The sequence below is a fragment of the Larus michahellis genome, chromosome 3 (assembly GCF_964199755.1).
Source record: "Larus michahellis chromosome 3, bLarMic1.1, whole genome shotgun sequence".
NCBI classification, from domain to species: Eukaryota; Metazoa; Chordata; class Aves; order Charadriiformes; family Laridae; genus Larus; species Larus michahellis.
Window position 1 is genome coordinate 43981910 of NC_133898.1, and position 20989 is coordinate 44002898.

At 43.5% G+C, this 20989-nt stretch overlaps 1 protein-coding gene across 1 annotated transcript; it reads left to right on the top strand.

The window, feature by feature from the left end:
• Nucleotides 1-357: 357 nt before the first annotated feature.
• LOC141740519 (protein ELYS-like) lies at nt 358-20670 on the top strand. Its single transcript, XM_074579345.1, has 24 exons — nt 358-478; nt 1198-1451; nt 3149-3329; nt 4124-4331; nt 5048-5164; nt 6131-6215; nt 9234-9381; nt 10032-10164; nt 10252-10433; nt 10815-10876; nt 11709-11837; nt 13582-13672; nt 13761-13850; nt 14013-14153; nt 14930-15034; nt 15805-15898; nt 16847-16970; nt 17092-17148; nt 18117-18263; nt 18355-18542; nt 18712-18856; nt 18952-19083; nt 20281-20428; nt 20516-20670. Exons 1-24 carry the CDS (start codon nt 358-360, stop codon nt 20668-20670), a joined length of 3237 nt encoding a protein of 1078 aa, XP_074435446.1.
• The last annotated feature ends 319 nt before the right edge of the window (nt 20671-20989 follow it).

The window sequence follows — 20989 nt, forward strand, 5'->3', positions numbered from 1 at the left end:
TGTACCTGTTACTGAGAAGCTTTTTAAAATCTGATTTTTCTCAGCTCCCATCTTCCTAACCTGTGTGAGCAGACTTGAACTCAGTGTATTGGGCTTTTTCCTGTTATTTCTCTGTTGATACGTCTGGGTCACTTTTTGTTGGTGATCTCACAGGCATCAGAAAAGCAAAGGATTCTCCTTTTGCTCTGCTGGGAGAGCAAAAAGTCTCCCGAGTGCCATTATTTGCAAGGAAAAGAGCTAGAGGTGATGTCTAGGGGATTTTTCACTGCATACTGATGAAACTTCTGTCACTCTCAAGAATAGTTCTGGCTGACGTGAGTCTAGTTGTGCAATTTTTTCCTGTATTTACAGTGAAGAATGCGAGACCTAACAGCTGAGGTAACGAGCAGTCTGCTGCAGTTTCCAGAGGTGACTCTTCAGGCACTTGGGGAAGATGAGGGAACCCTCGGCTCGGTGCTGTGCGGGAGGTTTTCTGGAGGTGAGCATTTTCCTTTAAATTTGGTCTCGGTATAAAGCTGTTCTTGCCTGGAGGCTACCTGAAGCCTCAGGTCATGGTATCAGCTGTGTCAGGTTGGTGCTGTTAAGAGGCATCCTGTTTAGAGAGAGAGAACAAAAAGGGTGCTTCAGCGATGACAAATGCTAATATTAAAACGTGAGTATAGTTAAACTTTGAAGTGGACTTTCCAGGTGATGTGACAGTAGAGCTGGGTGCCTATCTGGAGGTCTAGGCTTCTGTTAAGACCAGGTAGAATCTATCTACCTGAGTGTAAATGCAGGGATTGAGCTCATACTTCCTTTGGGCTGGCAGTAGTTCAGTGAAACAAAATGCCTTCGATTCTTCCTCTACGCTCTAAGACTTGTATTCCCATATGCGTTTAGATCATTTCTAGCAAAACCAAGGCGAATATGGTATAAAGGCTGTCGATCAGGACCTTGTCATCTTTATCCCAAACAACCCAGATTCTTCGGTGCGGGAATGACAAGTACAAATGCAAAATAACAAGGTGGTTAATTTTAGGAGGGATTGCTTGGGGATTTCAACGGGTGATTTTGAATCATTGACTAGAATGAGGTAGGTCGGTCTTCCTCTGCTAGGTACGTTTATTGAAGGAAAGGGGCAGGCACTGTGATTTTTTTTCAGCTGTTTTCAGTCTTCCGTTGGACATTTGCTTCAGTCCTCTTTCTTTTCTCTCACAGGGAGAAACGGCCTGGCGTGGTTGGCACGTGGTCCTCACCTTGAGGTGGTGAACTCTGTGACAGGAGAGCGGCTCTCTGCGTACCGTTTCAGTGGAGTCAATGAACAGCCTCCCACTGTTCGTGTGGTGAAGGAGTTTTCCTGGGAGAAGAGAACTGGACTGCTGGTTGGGTTGGAAGACGCAGAGGGAAGCGTTCTCTGTCTGTACGACCTTGGACTCTCAAGAGTGGTTAAAGCAGTTGTTCTTCCCGGGAGGGTAGGTACTTTTTAATTGGAGAAACGAAGCTTTGATGTTGTTAGGTGCTGGGTAGGCCTGTTTTAGGACAAGCTTTGGAGCGTCTCTTTGTAGGAGGTATTTTTTCTATCGTGCGTTAACATCCTGTCACTTGAGAGTATCCAGTCAAGATGGTGTTGCTGTAAAATCTTGGGCTTAATGTGCCATTATTGTTGGAGTTTGCTGAGAGTAAAACAAGTTTTCTGGTTTTATTGTAGAGCACAGAGTTACCTGATTCTCTCCTTCCACAAAAAGGCATTGAAAAGCACCTTTTTTTGGCCCTAATTGCTTGATTTCCATCAGAAATACCGTCTTTAAAATGGCTCAGAATTCCATAGTTGTGCTGTAAATGACTTCGACACATTGCCTTGAATCTCAGCCTAGCAAGCAGGCTGAGGAGAACACATTTTTCTGTTGACTTAGGAGAGGAAAAAAGAGCCTCTAGTGAGTTATCTGACAGAGTGTTGGGAGGTCACCTTTCAGCCTGCAGTCCTTGAATCTCTGCTCTCTGACTAGTGTGTTTGTGTAGATGGGACACACTGGTGTAATGTTGCTGATGTTTTCTGTCTTCTGTAACCCAGAAACTCAAATGATGTGTGTCCCCTAGCCTCATTATCTCAATGTAAACAAGAATCGGTGGAAGTCAATAGAAGATCAAGATTCATTTTTATCATCTTAGAATCTGCAACAACTAACTAACTAACTTCTTAGCCAGCTTTCCATCAGCTGCTTTGGTTTGACTTGCTAGAATACAGGTGGAGTTTTGTTCGTTTGTAATGCTACAGTGTGATGACTAGTAGTAAGCATTCGTATTGGGGTCACTGAGAGAGAGAAATACATACAGCTTTAGCGCAGGAGTCTTTGTGTGCTCGTGTCTCTGCTCTAGCAGTCAGTGTTGTCCTGGGATGTGCTGCAACGTGTGCTGAAAGGTCTGTCTTCGCCTTGTGAGACAGTTGCGTGCAGACTGCTGGGCACGTGAAAGAGCAGTGTGCGCTTCCTCCTTTAGGTGGAGTCACCTTTTTATCTGAGAAGCTGCTGCTTTAGGCTGGCTTTTAACATTTTTCTCAACATTCGTGAAAGCGCTGGTGTGCATTTAAAGCTTCTTTTCCTTTATGTGGTTGTTACTTTTCTTCTAAATGCGGACTAGTGTGAATTTTACTAAGCTGGTCTCTCCCTTCAACGCTTTCTAAATACGTTTCACTCCCATGGAAATGGTGTGTCTCCCATGCAACTTGGCCGCTGCCTCGTCTGACTCTCGAGCCCTGATTTATCCTAACGCCCGTTTGTCAAAGAAGGCATAGACCGTATCGCGGTGCTGGTGGGCTGTGAGCGGTGGGAGACCTCGATGTAGTTGTGTTTGTCTGTCTTAAGCCCCTTGAATATGATAAAGTTTCTTGCGTATAACTGATTTTCTGTGTTTTCCTCCAGTTAATTACTGCGAAGTAGGAAATGGAAATTGCTAAGCTGTACTAATAGAATGCCCCATTTAAGTTGAAGTTAAGTCACTTACCCGCAGGAAATCTAGTAAATGGAAGGCAGTAACAGGTTTTTGTACGGGGCTTTTTTGTCTTTGTCTCTTTTCTTGATCTAATTGCAAACAATGCTTTGATGCTCCTGTATTTACTTTTTCCATTGAGCTTGTCAAAGAGCTCAAATAGTAACTTGTAGTTTTCCTGTAGGTAACCGCTATAGAACCCGTAGCGAATCACGGAGGACCCAGCGTGAGCACTCAGCACCTCCATCAGAGTCTGCGATGGCTCTTTGGGGTGGCAGCAGTGGCTACAGATGCTGGCCATCTACTTCTGGTTGACCTTAGTTTGGATGATTGCTCCTGCACTCAGAACGATATCGAAGCATTGGGTAAGCCTGCAGTTTTTCCACATGAATTTAAACGCAAGAAAACTTCTGTCTTCTAACGAAACAGTATGCATCCCACTTTGAAGACCCTTGTGTCAGACATTTCTGACGACTGGTTACAGGTGGCAGTTTGACATCGTATAGTCCTGACCTGATTAAACCTGGGAGTGTCTGACTGCTCCTCGCAGTGTTGTAAATGCCCCCTCCCACCAAGATCCCTGTGCCACTATGATTCTTGCCAGAGAGGTGTAGGAATTTTGCCACGTGAGCCGGTGCGGCCGCCTGGTAGGAAGTTGTGTTGGAGGAGCCCTGTTTCCCGGGAATGCTCTTCTGCTTGTGTTAATTGACTTGGGGCGAATTTTGGGCTTGTTTTTTAAAATAAACCCCACTTACCAACACCCATGCATTTGGATGAATGAAATCTCGAATAGGTGTACTCAGATTGCATACACCGTTTTGGCTATTACAACAGCAGCTTCAGCAATTGGTGCCACTTCAAACACGAGGTGCCACTTCAAATTTCATCACGAGGCCCAAACTCCTGCTTTTCAGAGTCCAGGAAGAATTTGGTTACGTTTTTACCTAGCTTTCAAACGTGAGTGAGAATACTTGTCTGATCCGAGAGTTCTTATGTTCTTTGAAGACATACATAATGGAAATGGCAAAAAAAAGTGTTGCATAAATGGCTATTTTGCCTGGCACGGTAGCATTAGATGATAGGGGTTGTCACGTCAGTGCCTAAAATGCAGCCTAAATGGCATAACGTATTCATTTATTGCTTGGTTTTGTGTGTGTAGATCTAGAAGTTGTCACTAAAAATCCTGCTGAAGTTGCACAAAGAAGAGAAACTGTGACCAGCGAAGGGAGGTGTCTCTGTTTTCAACTACAAAATGCTTCCGGAACAGCAGTATCAGCCCTGTGCTACATAAGCAGAAGCAACCAGCTCGTTGTGGGTTTCTCGGATGGCTACCTGTCGCTCTGGAATATGAAAACGTTGAAGAGAGAGTAAGTAGGCCTTTACACTTGGCCATGCCTGGAGGTGTGGGGCTCTCGATTTGTTGCTTAAGGAAGTATGTGGATGTAAAGAGAACTTTTTCAGGGACTGACATGAGTATGAGTATAATCTTGGCACGTTCAGAAATCCTCTTCTGACGTAACTTTTCAGTCATACCTGGATCAAGTGGTCCGCCTTCTCCCCAGTGGACTAGGATTGTTTTCCTTATTGTGCCTGTGGATTGAGGAATTGTGGGAAGCATGCTTCCTGGGGTTTTCAGAACCGGTTACTGCAACTGGGGCATCCATCGAAAGGCTGAAGTATGTCAGTGATGTGATTTTGGTGCCGATATTCTCTAAAGTGTCCAGGGTGAAACTAGTGAGACATGAAAACTCAACAGCTGACCTGTGCCTGAAAAATGTATTCTTTCCTGCATGTCAGCTTTGGCCGAAAGAGCAATCTCACCTGAAATATTTGGCTAACTTCTGGTTGGGATTCACTTCAGCAGATCTGCACTGACTCCCCAGGAGCTGTTGGATGCATAGATAGACAGTGGAGGAATAATTAGGTGGCAAGAGTAGAGTGTGGAGGTACAAATAAGGTTCAGAAGTCAGGAAGAACAATGCTTGACGTAGTCCAAGAAACGAGAAACTACCTGTGTTTGGGCCAGTAGGCTCCCCTTTTTTTTTCTTTTTCGTTTTGCTTTTTTTTTCCCCTAAACCTGTAGGCACCACTCTCAGCTTGAAGGAGGGAGGATTCCTGTCTATGCTGTCACTTTTCAAGAGCCGGAGAATGATCCTCGCAATTGTTGCTACTTGTGGGCTGTTCAGTCTACGCAGGAAAGGTGAATAAAAACTTTAACTATCAGCCACTGAATTAATTCTTTTTGTTTTTAAGGATATTTGTTCCCATACAGTTGAACATGTGTATTTGTTGTGTGTCTGCGATTCTTTCCGGTACGGAGGGTGTTAAACTTAGAATGCAATTTTTACAGGATTTACCAGACGTGAAGAGGGACCTACTAGTTCCTGCCTTCTGTCAGAAGGCAAAGCAACAGTGGCCATATTCTTCTGCTCGCATTCTCAAATGGTTTGCTTTTGTTCCTCGATGACCGCTTCATCATTTGTTTGATAGTCACACCGTGGTATTAAAATACCACTAGGAGCAGTTGAGGCTGCAGATCTAGAACACCAGACGTGCCCACACAACAGCCTGCCGCCCCTAAAGGCGGCGGTGACAGTATTGCCGATGGCCTTGTGCCAGCGTCAGCAGTCTGTGGAGCCTTGGTGAGCCAGTGCAGCTCCCCGGGCAGAAAACGATTCAGCAGAAAAGCCAATGGGTTCCTGCTGTTCTGCTGAATCAAATCGGACTTGGAAGGGTGCAGAGTGTGCAAGAGGGGGAGGGGAACTTTGGTGGTAAGGGAAGGGCAGAGAGATCTCTCTTTCTGCATCAGCAAGCGATTCCATCAGCTCAGCTGTTGGTAGAGTGGCAGTCTTTTAAAACTTGACTTCAAAGCAGTTTTGATGGAGAACTCTTCATTGTGAAGAACTATTTCCAACAATTCTTAGTCCATACAACATATTACAGCTTTCCAATTGTACGGTTGGCTTTTGCCCCTGAAGCTGTTAGTGTCAAAACGCCCTCCTTCATGTTTCAGTGGCTAAATGTGGCCGATGATCATGTTTTGGGAAGAGGTGGTGTTCTTTTCAGCGGGAGCATGCTATTAAGAAAACGTCTAGGTCTACTAACACGACAATGAGGACTATAAAGCAGCTTTGTAACCAAATTTCATAATTTATCCCTTTTTCAGTGAAGGCGATGTGGTGAGTTTACACCTGCTGCAGTTAGCGTTTGGTGACAGAAAACGCGTGGCCTCAGGACAAGTCATGTATGAGGTAAGAGGTGCATGCGTGGGAAAAGCAGACAATAGTAATTTTCTCTAAGGGAGTATCAGTTGAGTTACAGGGGTGAGATTTACCATCAAACTTCAGAGCTGGCTGAAAAAATAATAATGTTTTGCTGAGTCTTCTTGGGCACGGCCTTTGTCCATACCTTTTGGAAAGAAGGCGTACCATTTTATACTGCAGTGTCGTGTGTTCCAGCTAGATTCATCTGCAAAGAGCCCGTATAAATGAAATTCCTGAAGAGGACGCGGCTTTTGCAAATAAAATTATTCTGAAATACCAAACGAATGGCATGTAGGAAGAGAAGATTGGGCCTTGAATCGCTTGGTTTAACCAAGCTTCGGACTTGAATAAGCTTCTGTCTCTCTCCCTTTCTTAAAATACAGTCATACTCTAGTCTTTGCTGATCTTCAGTTTTATATTCTTGGTTTCCCTTAGAGCTTTGTCAGCCGGACTTCTCACATGAAATGCACCTACAGTGTCTCTTCAGTGTTGATCCTGACACTTAGTAGCTGTAAAGATAACTCGTTCTTCTTTTTGGCTGGGTGACCTATTCAATCTACTCTTAAAGCCAGGAAAATATGTAATTTGGTCAGAAGAGTGTACCTAAATGTTAGATCTGGCTCCAAGGAGGATGCGTTTAAAATACAGATGTGAGGTATCATTGTATCTCAGATAGCTAACAGAGACAAGGCGCATCTGTTAGATGTGTAATTCCATTCAGTTGTACGCCTGGAAGTCTTCCAAAATCTTTTTGAGGGGACAGTAATCTTAGTTCAGAGCAAGTCTTTCCTCCTGATTTGGTACTTTCTCTTGCATATTCTCAATAGCTATGGAACGAAACAGGGGTGACTCTTGTATCGTGGTACTCTGGTTTTTGTAGGGACTGTGCCTTTTGATTTTTTTGGATTAATTTAGATTTTGAGTGTTTTGCTTATGTGTAGGAAAGGTGCTTCCTCATTTGCCACTGTTGCTTTTGCATAGATAGAGGTTAGGTGTTTGGAAAAGGTGGTGTTTCTTTAAAATGCATTATCTATCACGGTGACCAAGTAGAAGGATCTTCCAGTGATTCATCGCGTGCTGGATGCTATCTCTTTATCTTTGTTGATGTGCGGGACCTGTGCTCCACAGCGGATACTTTTAGTCTCAGAACACTTCCTTGTAGTCACAGATCGGTTAGTACTACATGACTGTCTGCCTGCATGGCTGTCTGAGTCAAGTTTCTTGTCCATCTTCAGGGGTAGAAAATTTAAGTGTCTCCCGTTTGCTAGGCCAAGTTTGAGTAAAGAAGGAGGAATCTACTGTTGATCCTTGTTCATTGGATAGAGTTCACAGGAGCTCAAAAGACTTTTTCAATACAGCAGTGCTTTTTGTTCCAGGAATTAGGTTTGAGGCTATGAAGCAGTGCCTCTTTGACTGTGTGTCATGGTAAAAGCCACAAATAGGACTTATGGAACATGTAGTACTGTGTTTTTCTATATGCGTGTCAAACTCTCGTCTCCATTGCCTTCAAGGCTGGTTTAAGTCTGCTTAAGTAATTAAACAGAAAGGTATGTTTAAGTAATGCTTCCAAAGACCTTTTTTGTACTGTCGCAGCAGTTGCTAAATCTGGTGCATCAAATCACGATCGTAGAGCGCATCTTTACCCTCGTTCTGCACAATGCTTGCGGATGGGCAGAGTATACACTCTCTACTTTGATATCAGAGTTTGACCAGTGCATCTCGTTTGAAAACTTGTTTTTGTGTTTTGCTAGTCAATGGAGTCGTTACTTAACATCTCCCATACAATGGAGTTCCTTAGAATGACTTTGCCCGGCGTGGAAAGTTTAAAATGCACTGCTTTGCTTCAGAAGCATTTTCTTTTTAGTTATGAAAGACTTTTTTTAATTATTTAATTTTTCTTTTTAGACAACCTTCATATTTATTTGTAACACTTCCTGGAATCATTAAGAGAAAGCTCGCCTCTTCTCAGATTAGGTGAATTAGATGTATCCTATGAGATCATACGGGAATGTGTGGTTTCATGCCAGTTCGTTTCAGAGCTCTGCAAGTTTAGGAAACTTGGGTAGAATGTGGCGTTATCAGTTTATGGGTTGTGTGGGTTGGGTTTCTTTTTCCCTCCTTTTTTTTTTTTTTTTTAATTATAGAGCTGCTATTTGTCCCCAGTACACCCGTTCATGTGTTGTATGGTAGACAGTTTGAATGAATGCTGTATTTGGAAAGACGGTATTTCACTTCACGCTTACTTAAAAAATGGCACTATCAGAGGTTCAACACAATCGTGCCGGGGTTTCTGTGTATCTCAAAATTAGTTTGTTTACTGTGTAGTAATTCGTGATGCTAAAAGCCTTGGCCACGTGCACCCGGTGTCCTTTCTGGTTTTCCCTTTTGCTGTTGGCTGTGCTTGGTGAAGGAGCTGAAGGATATTTCACCCGTTAGTCTCTGACAAGATGAGAGGAGGAGCTGTCATAGCTTACGTGGCTTGAAAGAAGATTGCTAATCAGTATGAAGTTCTCACAGTAACTAGAGAGGGGTGCACGGTCACTCTGGTGGTGTGCCCATAGAAAATACCTCTTGACAGCTTTAGCTGCTCGAATGCTGGGGCTTCTCTAACTTCATCAGTTCTGCAATCAAGACATGGAGCAAAGAGCTTTGCATGCATGTGTGTTGCATCATTTTAGATATCTCTTTGTAGCGATATATTTATTTTTAAAGAACATTCTTGGATGTCGCAAGGAATTCTGCAAAACATGTTTAGATCTGAATAATGTTAGGGAAATTCTAAATTTTGAAAAAGTGCAAAGCCTTTACAGCCAAACTTACCCGTTACGATTTGACACTGCATTCTCTTGCATGTCAGGCGTAGTTTCTATTTACCATCAGAAATAGGCTCATGCGAAATACACAGTATAATAAGCCTATTCTGTTAGACTGTCTTTCATATTTAGCCATAATGTATGTTTTTCTCTTAGAATGACCTTTGCTCTCTTCTCTGATTTTTTCCCCCAGGGTTTGGAATACCGTGGCAAAAAGTTCAGTTTAGATCTCACGGGTGGAGTCTTTCCCTTGAGAGGCCAGATGAGTACTAAATTAATCAGCTGCCAGACTGTCGAAAAATTCCGCAGCGACGTTGACGGAGAGGATAGCGTAAATGAAGGTTTGTTCTGATGTCCGTGTTTGGTGATTTTAAAAGAAGTGCTTTTGGAACCTAAGCAACGAATGCTGTTCGGTCCCCACAGTCTGAAAGTCTTGCCTATCTGCATAGACTAGACTGTTGGGATTATTTACGAAGAAAAAATGGATGCTTAAGTTATGTGGGACTTCTTTAAGGGAAAAAGTGGGTTTTATTTTATGCTTGCTGACATGCTATCGCGATGTATGGTGGGGCCGTTTGTATGATGATGGTCAGTCGTTTTACTCCTCCAGCTGCCATCTTTGAACAAGAAGTTCAAACTCTCCATTGCTTAGGAATGTTACCAGAATTTTTTCCCTTCTTCAAACCGATGTCCGCATCTGCATCCAGATGGTAGCCCGTCACAAGTGCTGTTCCCCAGGGCACTGCACTGGGGCCACTTCTCTTTAGTATCTTGACCAGTGATCTGGACGAGGGGACAAGAAAAAGGGGCAGTGTGACTGAAACCTATCACAGAGATGTTTGCTATTCCGTAATTACTGTAATCACTCTTAGGAAGTGTTGTGTTTCACGAGTGACAGAACAGAATGAAGCCAAAATAGAAAGTGGTGTTTTAAAACTATCGCATCCATCGTATTTTCTACAAGTCAGAAACAATGTCTTGTCTTTTACAGTCACGTCTCCTGACACCAGTGTCTCAGTCTTCAGTTGGCAAGTGAATACGTACGGTCAGGGAAAACCATCTACTTACCTGGGTGTATTTGACATTAATCGCTGGTATTCTGCTCAAATGCCAGATTCAGTAAGGTAGATTTTTCTTCAGTAGTTTTCCATATGCCTGCCAATAATTCATTTGAATGTCGGCATTTAGCTTACGCGCTTGTTTTCTTTAAGGCCGGAAGAATTCCCTCATGAGTGCCCCTATTTTGCACTGTGGTCGCTGGATACCGTAGTGAGCGTGACTTCTCCGAAGCTCCTTTTGGATATTCTGGTCCATGAGCGGAGTCTAAGTCGGGGAGTTCCTCCTTCTTATCCACCACCTGAGCGGTTTTTTCATCCAGGCAACTATAACTTTGGTAGGTATTTCACTGCTTTTGAGAGTGATAAGCTTAAAATGAGGTCAAATGCCATTCATTGGTTCTCTTGTTCAGTCATTGTTTGTCATTCAAAACCCAAACCAAACCAAACAAACACCCAGTCCCCCCCAAACCCAACTCTGATCGCGTTGTACTGACAAGGTATTTACTATTGTGAAACATATCTGACAGCCGGCTGAGTTTTGGTGCTTTTGTAATGTAGCCGGTGAAGTGGTGCTGGTTATAGCCTGAAATGCCTGTGAACTGAAGCTCAAAGCACTCAGTTATATGTTTCTAGATACCGGTGTGTAAAAAATGTAAACTGGTCATGCCATAACTGTGAGAGTACGGAAGGTTGTCAAACGTTCCCTGTTTCTGCAGATGGTACGTGCTTGCTGACCTCCGGAGTCGTTCACATGACTTGCACCGGCTTCCAGAAGGAGGTGATCTTTTACTGTATCTTTATTGCGAGTGGCAGGAGATGTAGCTTTTCTAAGTTTTCTGTTGCACTGCTTTCCGTGTTAGGGACCGTTTCATGCTCATCCTGCCCGTCCACACGCATAGTTGCAATTGTATCCTGTCGCCAGTTGTATGCAAATGGTAATGTTTTAGGTCCCCTCTTGGGACTGTACAACTGCCGTTGTCTCCTCTTGAAGCACCATCGGGGATTGAATGTCTAGAAAGGAACGCAACGTTGCTCCAGGAGCAAGAACAAAACCACTGTAGAAGGCGGGGAAAGGTGTTACTTCTTTATTGCCCCTCAGTCGAACTGCCTGCATAGTCTTGAGTTAGAGTTTTGATCCCCAACTCTCTTGAAAAAGGAGGGAATGGAGAAAATGAAAAACCACATAACTGTTTGAGGAGTGAAAATTTTGTTTTCTCCCAAACTCGGCCAAATTATAACTTCTGAGCCACGGCACAGATTGTGACAGATAATTTTGAGTGAAGTTTCAGCTCACTAAATGTTTCCAACATGAATCGGCTTCCATACGAATAGGCATAGAAAGGATCTTCCAAAGCATGAAGTTGCATGTTAGCTTAGCTTATATAGAATGTATTTTGTGTCAGTGTTGAGGGAAAGAGCAAGGCCTGTGTATAGACAGAGAAGGTAGAAAAGACTTAATTACGCAGATTGCTAACCTAAAGCATCTTAGTGGTTCAGGCTGTCTGATGGTGTCAGTGAACATTTAGATTCTTCCTTTTAGAGGTTATCCAGAAGCGTAGTGACGGAATAACAATGCTGTCTTAATCTGTGGTTTTCGATTGATGTTTCAGACCTTGAATTTTTTGAAGAAATCTGGCCCTTCAATATGGGAAGCCATTCAGGATAGCTACAATAGGTGTCTTGTAGCTGGCTTGCTGTCTCCAAGACCAGTTGATGTCCAGCCATCCAGTTTGAGTCAGGTGAGTGCCTATGAGGGAATCAAGGGGGAAATACATCCATCTGGTCTGACAGGGCTGGAGGGGCTACAAGACACGATACTCCAATTTGAAATACAGGTGTTGACCTGAGCTAGCAGAAGTAACCGTATCCTTAGATCCAAAGTAGTGACTTTGACTGGGAACAGCCCTAAGAGATCTGTCTTTAGAGACCCCTCTCTTAATTCGGTGCCACACACAGATGCGCACAAGGAAGCGTGCAGTCAGTGCTGGTCATGCCCAACATAACGCATGTGTCCCCCAGAGTAACCCCCATCCCTGTCAGTTTCTCAAAGCAGTGGTTCAGTGCAGTAGCCGACGATGGGGGCGTCTCACTGGGATGCGAGCTCTTGCAGACGTCGGCTTGCTGCACTGTCACTGTACGTGATCATTTGCTTCCAAGGAAGTGGGCTGTGGTAAAGGATTACTGCTGTCAGCTCTCCCTGGCAATTTCTTCACGGCTTGCCCTCGTTTTCCCTTCATCGGTAGGCTTTTCTGCATCCTCTCCGGGCGGATCTTCACCTCTGTAGCCTCTGCCTTGTGCTGCAGTAGCCCAATTTGCTGCTCTGAGACTGCCCTCTTGCAGCTGCAACACCTTAATCACCTTTATCTCATGACACTCGCTACCTTCTATGTGCTTTATGCCACCACAGTGACTTCACTCCCCCTGCCATAGGTTTTCCATTTGCAATGCACCAACCTTTCCCTGGAGCAATCAGCAGGAAGGGGAGAGCAGCCTTCCCGCTGCCCTCCTCTTCCTGTCTCCTGCATTCGTCACCACATTTGTGGACGTGTGTTAGGACATGAACGCTTCTGCACAGTGTGGTAGCTCAAAGAAATTTCTTGGCAAGCTGGCCAATGGTCTGTTTCCTTGTCTGAAACCAGTTTTCAGAAAAAGATGGCAATATCACATGTGTGTTCTACATGTGTAGAAGTCGCTTTGAATGTCATGATTTTGCCTAGAGGGGAAAGATACTTTTGAATGTGTTTAAAAAAACCCAACCAACCAAACAAATCCCATCCCAAAAACCAAAGTAAAAACTTACGAAGGGTCCTCTCACCTGAGAGAAGTACGAGAACACCAGCTGAGATAAGCTACTACTTAGTATCGCGCGTCTGTGCATAGCTGTGATTTATCCTTGTAAGGATTACCACTACACTATAATACAGTATTTGAAGAGCCTACCATTTAAACCATTAGGATGTAAATGTTTTGCTTCTTTTCTGTCACGTTACAAAATTCCAACGTAGTGTTTTGGGTGTCAGAACTGCTTCATGTCTTCATAGTCTAGAAAGCTGCTTGGCCGTAGCTTCACTGTTTCCATGCAAACGTTGCACAGTTGTGTTTGTCCTGTCCCCTTCCTGCGTTCCTGATGGCAAACTTATCTGCACAGATGTGTAACGCGTATTAGCAGAGGATGTTTCTGGACGTAGTAAGTTGGAACTCAGTACGTGAAGACTGTAATGCAGAGGCACGCGAAGAAAGATTAGAATTAGGCTGCAGTAAGTTGAAATGTCAGAGGAAAAGTGTGTTAATGTGTTCCTCAGAGCAGTGAGCAGTCCAGCCTGTGGCTGGAATTAAGAGAAAGGACGTGGCATTCCTGGCCTGTGTCCTGATTGACTTTGTGATGTCTGAATGAGTATGCAGTTAGAAAGAAACATTTACTGTTGATGGTTCACATGGTGCAAGTAGGTAAGATTCTCATTTGAGTTTGTCTGTTACGTTTAGGAGGAGCAGCTGGAAGCAGTATTGTCAGCTGCTGTCCAGACAGGTTCTGTGGGACTTCTGACTGGATGCATTAAACATTGGATATCTGAAGGTAATACTTCGAACGTTGTTTTTTTACGTGGTACCTCTTTGAGTTGGAGCCTGTTGATTCATTTCTTTTTTGTTCTCTTTGTTTAAAGAGCAGCCAAGGTCTGCTGGTAATTTACGGTTTGTTCTTGAGTGGACATGGAACCAAGTGATCTCTACAAAGGAAGAATTTGACCAAATCTGTGAGTACTAGTGTAGTCATTCTGCAAACCTAAAGTCGTTCTTTCTGATTGAGCTTCCTCAGTAATACGCCGCTATAGGATATTGCACGCGGTCCTTGAAGTGCGCCTTGAAACTCTGGAATTGCTCTGTCGGCTAACGATTTAATATTTATTCTTGAAAAGGTGTTCCGCTGTTTGATGGCTCTTGCAACTTCATTGACCCCCAGACATTACGGTCTCTCCAGCGCTGCCAGTTGCTTTTGAGCAACCTTAGCACGGTCTTAAACTGTTTTCTCACAGAAGCACAAGAGCTTACTGAAAAAGGTTTGTAGTAGTGCTACAAAATCTTTGGTATGTTTTATTAAGATTTGGAATTGTGGCAACATGGGCTTTTGTTGTTTTTGAGGATTGGAAGACAGTCACATTTAGCTGGGAGAAGGGGCTTAAAGCTGAGCGCTTGGGACCACCACAAAACACGCATGGAGTTCAGGGCAACAGTTTATGGTGGAGCTCATGCAAGGGGGTGGGGGAGGCTACATTCAGAGAGAAGCTTTGTAGGCAACTGGGCTGAAATTACAGCAACCGAATGTGGTATTGCTGAAAATTATTCCTTTGAGTTCTTAGCTAGCAAGTTCTAGTTGCATGCAGACACCGTGTTGCAAATTGCTAAACAATACGAAGGAAGCGTAAACGAGTAACGTGCAAAGTAAGTTACTTGAGTTTCTACAGCTTTTTCTCTTAGAAATGGTTCTTGGCCTATTGAGAAAAGAAAAGAATATCCCTTTGCTATCAGAAGAATCTCTGCTACGTGAGAAACAGATGTCTTATTCTTGCGTGCATTTAGTAGTTCAGGCTTTGGGGTTTTTGTGGTTTTTTTTTATTTTAGCCTTTAGTGAGTTTAGTTCTTTATAGGGGTTGTTTTTTCTTTTGGTGGTGATAGTGGTTTTTTTCTTCAAATAAGAAAGCGATACAGCGTGAAAAACGCAAAGACAAAGATTTCTAATGTGCTATTTTTATACTTTTTGGTTTAGTAGGATGAAGGGAGTTTTGTGAAAATGAACAGAATTGCATAGCGCTAATCATCTCCTGCCTTTTTTCAGGTTTTGCAGACGTGACAAATAAGCAAGCGGTAACCGGCCTCATTTCTTTGTATGCACGAGTGGTCATCTGGTTCTGTCGATCCGGTCTCCTTCCAGAGGGTTTAGGTAAGCGTGACCTGTCATACGTTTGCAACAAGGCGACCATCCAGTGAGTGACTCCCACGAACGCGTGCTTAGCCATGTTTTTGTAACGGTTTCGTCAGGAAGAAGTCGTGCTGGTTCAGTGGCAGGGTGTGCTGAAGTTCTGTGGGTGAAGTTGAGATTTTGCTGGGTTGTCAAGTACACGGCGTAGAATGAGGCAGGCAGTTTCTTTCCTGGGTGGATTTTAGGAATAGCAATGGACCCCTGACGTCAAGGCGCTGCTTGTGTCCACAGCTTGAACTACTTGAGATTTTAAACAAAGTACTATTAAACAACAAGTACCGGAATGCTTGTTTTTACAGTGAGAGCATTACCTGCATGTTTTGAACTTTCTATCAGTTGCTTGAGGAGAAAGTACACCTTGGAAATCCTTCTTTAGTTGGATGGATTAGAAATTCCATTGTCAGCCTTAATTGTCTCACAGATGCTCACGCGGCATGTTTAGAAACCATTCCCTTTGAGAACTGGGTGGGTTTTTTTATAGTGAACTTCAGCTTACCCTACATGTTGTGAATGCTGCGTGAACTGTAACCTTGAAACGGCACTTGGGGCAAGAAGGAATTGAGTCTTGTCTCTTAGAGTTCTTTTAGCAAAGGCAGAAAGAGGATTGGCTTCTTTCAGAGTTGGAGGCTTCTGATGCTTAGCTTGTACGATCTTCTGTCTCTTTAGGCAAAAATTTTCGTTTACAAGTGTGATATGACTGCTTTAACTTGCTTCTGCTTTGTTGCCTGTAGATGACGATACGCGTTTGTCAAGACCTTTCTACAATTATCCTCTGATTGAGAGCTACTATACTGGTCACCGACAGAAACTTGAGCGTTTATCAAGGTAAGAGCTAGAGGAAGACTCTAGAACACTTCCACGGCAAATTCAGAAGTGGAAGGGAATGGCTTTTATCTCAACAGTTGCATGGGCTATGCGTAATGCCGCTGCCAGCAATACTCTTGACTTCAGTGACACGCGTGTTCTGTTGAACAGAGAGGTTACTTTCCTGTGTTAAAACGTTGCTATCTACCTCTGCTTAGTACCACTGGTTGGTATCATCATTTTTCGGGAGTCTACTTTATTCATTGGCTAATGTGTATAATTTCTGACTACTGAAAAAGGCCATGCGATTAGGACAGGATCAGTCACCTCCAGTTCAGCAAAGCAGGGTGTTCACAGAACAATTGTTTTGGAAGCAGAAGAAAGCGTGTTTTTTAAAAAACAATCATCTCCGTCCTTGACTGGTAATAGAGGGTCATAACTGTATTGGCCTAAGTCCCCTTCTCACAAGTACGTGGTGTGATTTTGTGAGATGGTTGGAGTTACATGGAGTTGGCACGCCTCGCACTCTCCTGGCTGTCGGATAGAAGTCACTTGCGAACGTCAGCTCTCTTTCCTGGACTAGCTGCCTAGCACATAGGCGGCATGCCTTGGATTAGCCGATAATAGGTTTTTCTTTGGAAATTGTACTGAAAACTGAATAAAGACCTGACCAAGCTTCGGCGATGGCACTGTGACCAAGAGGCTGCAAGGTGAGTTAAGGTGGAAGCTGCAGGGTAGGAGGTATTGACTTCAAAGTTCATCTTCCTTGGCTTACTTCTCAAGTAACTTACATACAGGCTCGTGTGTTCCTTCGAAGCACAGAGCCTCTAGTGTCCTTTTTCTGCTTTGTGCCATCGGGAGATGAAAGGGCAGGGCTGCAGTCAGCAGAAGACTGGAGGAAAGCCGTTACACCGGGAGGCTGGAATTAGTGTTTTACTCTGTCCAAATCCTTGCTACCTTTTGTTCCAGAGGAAAATGGGACTCGGACTGCTTGATGGTTGATGGAATGGTTTCCCAGTTAGGAGACCAAGTGGAGAAGCTGTGGCGGAGAGATGCAGGAGGAACTGGGAAATACCCGCCTGCCAGTTTGCATGTGAGTGTCCTGTTCACTGCGAACAACAACAAACGGCCGCCCTCCCCGCCAAACCCCACCCAAAAGCCAATGATTTAGGGAAGACGGGCGTTTTTTCAGAACTTTTAATTTTTCATTTCAGGCACTGCTGGATCTCTATTTGCTAGAAAGCATTGAAGAAAACTGCAAACACGCAATTGTATCCTTTCTAGTTATTTTTATTACACCTCCAGGGGATGCACATAAATGTTCTTCAGTGTTGGTCGCCGACCTGTTTCATGACATTTTTTCATTTATGCTTCAAAGACGATGCAAGTGAAAACATTTAGTTTAGCGTTAAGTTGTAGACAGAAGCGCTGTTTTATTTCTTTGTACTGTGGATTTTTGATGACTTTTTTCTTAAACGTTTTGTTGCAAAAGTCTTCTCCGATAGGGAGAAAACAGTTTTAGTAATAAGGGTTGAAGATATAAAATGTCCTTAGTTTTTCTCCAAATTTAAACAGCGTTTAAAATTGTCTAAAACACCCATGATGGGTTATAAAACAATTTCTGTTTCAGAGCAAAAGGATTTCTAAGAGTGGTTTACCAGTACCGGATTTTTGCTGAAATCACGGGTTTTCCAGCGCAGCTCACGGTGCTTGCTTTGGTTCCGTTGAAAGTGCAGGCACACGGAATAAGCAACAGGGAGAAGAGAAAAGTCATGGGGCAGAAACTTAATTTTTAAGCTGCTGAAATACACAGCCTTGCTTTTGCTGTTTGTTGCCTAACCCGCGAGGGGAGCCTAGAGAGCAAGGGGCTTAGAAACGCTTATAGCCCAGAGCTGTCTTGTTAGATGATGTCCCTAAAAACGGACGTCAGAAAGAGAAAATGACGCTACCAATGAGTGACCCGCATACTGGTTTAAATCCAGTTTTAAGCATTCGGAGCTGAGCTGTACTGTAAGGATGCCACAATTTACACTGTTTTATAGACGCTGGACATGAGGGAAAAAACCAACTGTGGAATTTACTTCCTGTAATAATTGAGCGTTGGATGCTCCAATGTTTTGAATGTATTTTCTGCTTCCTACCACTTTTATATTCTTACTTCATTATGGTTTTCTAAAGGTAATGTGATAAACTTTTGGTCTTACAAACTGATTAGCCTTAATGAGATACCTGATGTCAGACAATTTACTTGCTGCTGGATATCAAGCGTTCCTTTCCGAGTGAGACAGAAACTTCAATCGACTCCTTCGCAACTGCCTTTGGCATCCCCTGGGGACTTGTTAAGCTTGTTGAAGGTTTTTGGCTTCTAGATCACAATGATTACGAAGTAAGTATGGTAGAGTTGAGTTAGACATACATTGCAGTACAAAGCTATAATCTAGAAAATGATTTTAAAACCCGATCTCTAACTTGTACAGAATTCACTGGCCCTGCTCTTTCATCCCGCTACAATCAAAACCGCGTCATGGCAGCACAAGAGAATTATTCAGTCCCTCCTGTGCCAAGGGGAGCATGGGCAAGCCCTCAGATACATCCAGCTGATGAGGCCACCCACGGCAAGCAGCGGGGAAGTGCAGCTTCTCCTCACTGTGTTGCTCTCCAATAGGTAAAGAAATATACCCCACCATTTTGTCATGCAAATCTTGTGAAAATGGAGAACAAAGAATAGAAATCATCATCCCCTAAGTTTCCTTTAAACTTTGAGTACAAGACTCTTGGGGCATCTCTTTGGTTATGCTATTAACATCCCTTTACGTCTGAAAAATTAATTACAGGTGCATGGTGGAGGCTTGGGGTCTGTTGCACCAACATGCCGCTCAGGCAAACTTAGAAGACCTCTTAAAACGCATGTACGAAATGTGCCGGGAGATGGGCCTGATGGAAGACTTGCTGAAGCTGCCTTTCACAGACACCGAACAAGTAAGTGGGAGCAAGGAAAAATGTTCATCGTCTCTTTGAAAAGAGAAAAGGCAGAGCCATAACAGATTTTTGGAATGATTTTTTTTTTCTCATAGGAGTGTTTGGAGAAGTTTTTAAGGACCAGTGCTGGTGTTCAGAATCAAGAATTCCTTTTAGTCTACCATCTGCAGCGTGCCAACTACATTGCAGCCCTAGAGCTGAATCAGTCCATGAACGTCAATCTTATGGTAAGCGTGAAAGTTCTGTTCTGTCAAGCGTGCAAGTTTCTGCTGGGTGTTACTAACTGGTTTTGATAGTACTCAATAAGAATCCTGCTTTGTTTTTTTCATACCAGTCTTTGAAACACTCGGAACAAGTTTCTACACCTTTGGTTACAGCTGAAGCTAAATGTTGACCAATATACGTCACTACTCCAAAGCTACTCTATGAAGCTATAATTAAATGTTACACACCACTGTTGACCCCACTGAGAACAGTTTGTTTGCATCTGAGGAATAAACATGTATCTTTCCCATCAGCCAGTCTTACCATTCCGTTATTGAGATACGTATGTTATGCGTGGCTTAGATTACTGGAAGTTGTTTGTGTCACTCCTTCCTGTGGGATGACGAGTAGGTTGTATGTCATCGCTTGTGTCTTGCACGCAACTGTATTTTTCTAGCTGAGAGCAGGCTAGATGCCAGTCCACAGGTTAAATTTCTGTGGGTTTTGTTTGTTTTTTTAATTTCTGCGAGTTATAGTGTGCTCTCCAATTCCACAACTTTCATTTCACGGCTTTTATGACAAAAATTCTTGTCTAACCTCTATTTCTCAAAATAGCCAGATTACATTTTGTGTTACATGAACTTGTGTTCTGGATTTGTGACGCGTTTGCTGTTTTCTGGAATCATAGTTTTCCAGTGACTCAAACTTCTAAGGTGGTTTTGGAAGTCGTAGGTCCTGCATTTGAAAACTGTCATGCGGCCAGGTGGTGTGCGTAGGTCGCTTTTTCTTGCTTGTTTTAATCTTCACATCATGTTGTCCAGGGTAATTTCCAGTTGTCCCGTATATTCAGGGCAGTGGCGTTTCAGGAAGAACAAGGGAAAGCCTGCTATGTAGTAAGTCGTTTGCAAATTGCAGGTGATATCAGAAAATTGCAGGTGATAACAGGTGTATCAGAAGAAGGTTCTGCAGAGTGCCAGCATTGTTTTAACTTCAAGTTGTAGGCTCTGTTGCTATTCCAGTCTTCCTTCCACTTTGCTAAAAGTACCAGGTGAAATCGGTGTGTGCGGATGGGTAGAACTTGCCGCTGTTCTGTGCAGTGGAGGTGTTTTCCCACACCCGTAGAGGAAATCTGCTCACTAATGCGAAATAGCATGGAGAGGTCTGTGCAATGAACTTCTTGTAATTAGTTAAGCTTTTGCTTTCCGCTTTTCCTTCATCAGAACGACGGCGATCATCGCTTGACCGACAGAGCAGTTGCCAGAAATTCTCTATTAGCCCAATATGACAAGATCCTTCCACGAATTGAAAGGCAGCTGGCCGTAGAGAGAGCCAAGCTTTACCATTTGCCTGCACTGGCCTCAAGAGAAGGTAACTTTTAGCGGGGGGAAATAGAGGGGAGAATTCCCTGTCACTTGGATGACACCAGGCTGAAATTTTTCCCCTCTTGCTTTCCAGTCTCAAGACCAAAGCCATTAACTCCAGTAAGAAAACAAGCGAAAGCAGGAAATGTGCGTCGAAGACCAAATTTTCTGGCAAAAATATTGTCCAGAATTAAAGAACCCTGGGCAGGAATGAAGGAGAAAACCAGTTTCTCACAAGGTGGATTTTAAAGATGCTGTCGTTTTTATAGCTGCTAAACGTGCTGTTTCTTCAGCAGGATGTTTCTAAAATTGAGGATGTTTCTAAAATGGGACCTGTTGAGATCCAAACAGGAGAGCAAGCAGTTGGGTTTCAACAGCACCCGCCAGTCCCTCACTAGAGACAGGAACAAGAAGAGACCTTAGATGCATTCACTTATTCAGCTCGTCTCGGCTTCGGGATTTAGGACAACACTGTAGAGAAGACGGGGCTGGACTTGGGAATACGCAAATCCCTCATGGGAGTCAATGGAAAATTTGGGATGGGAAGAAGGCAGCAGGTCACAAAGCT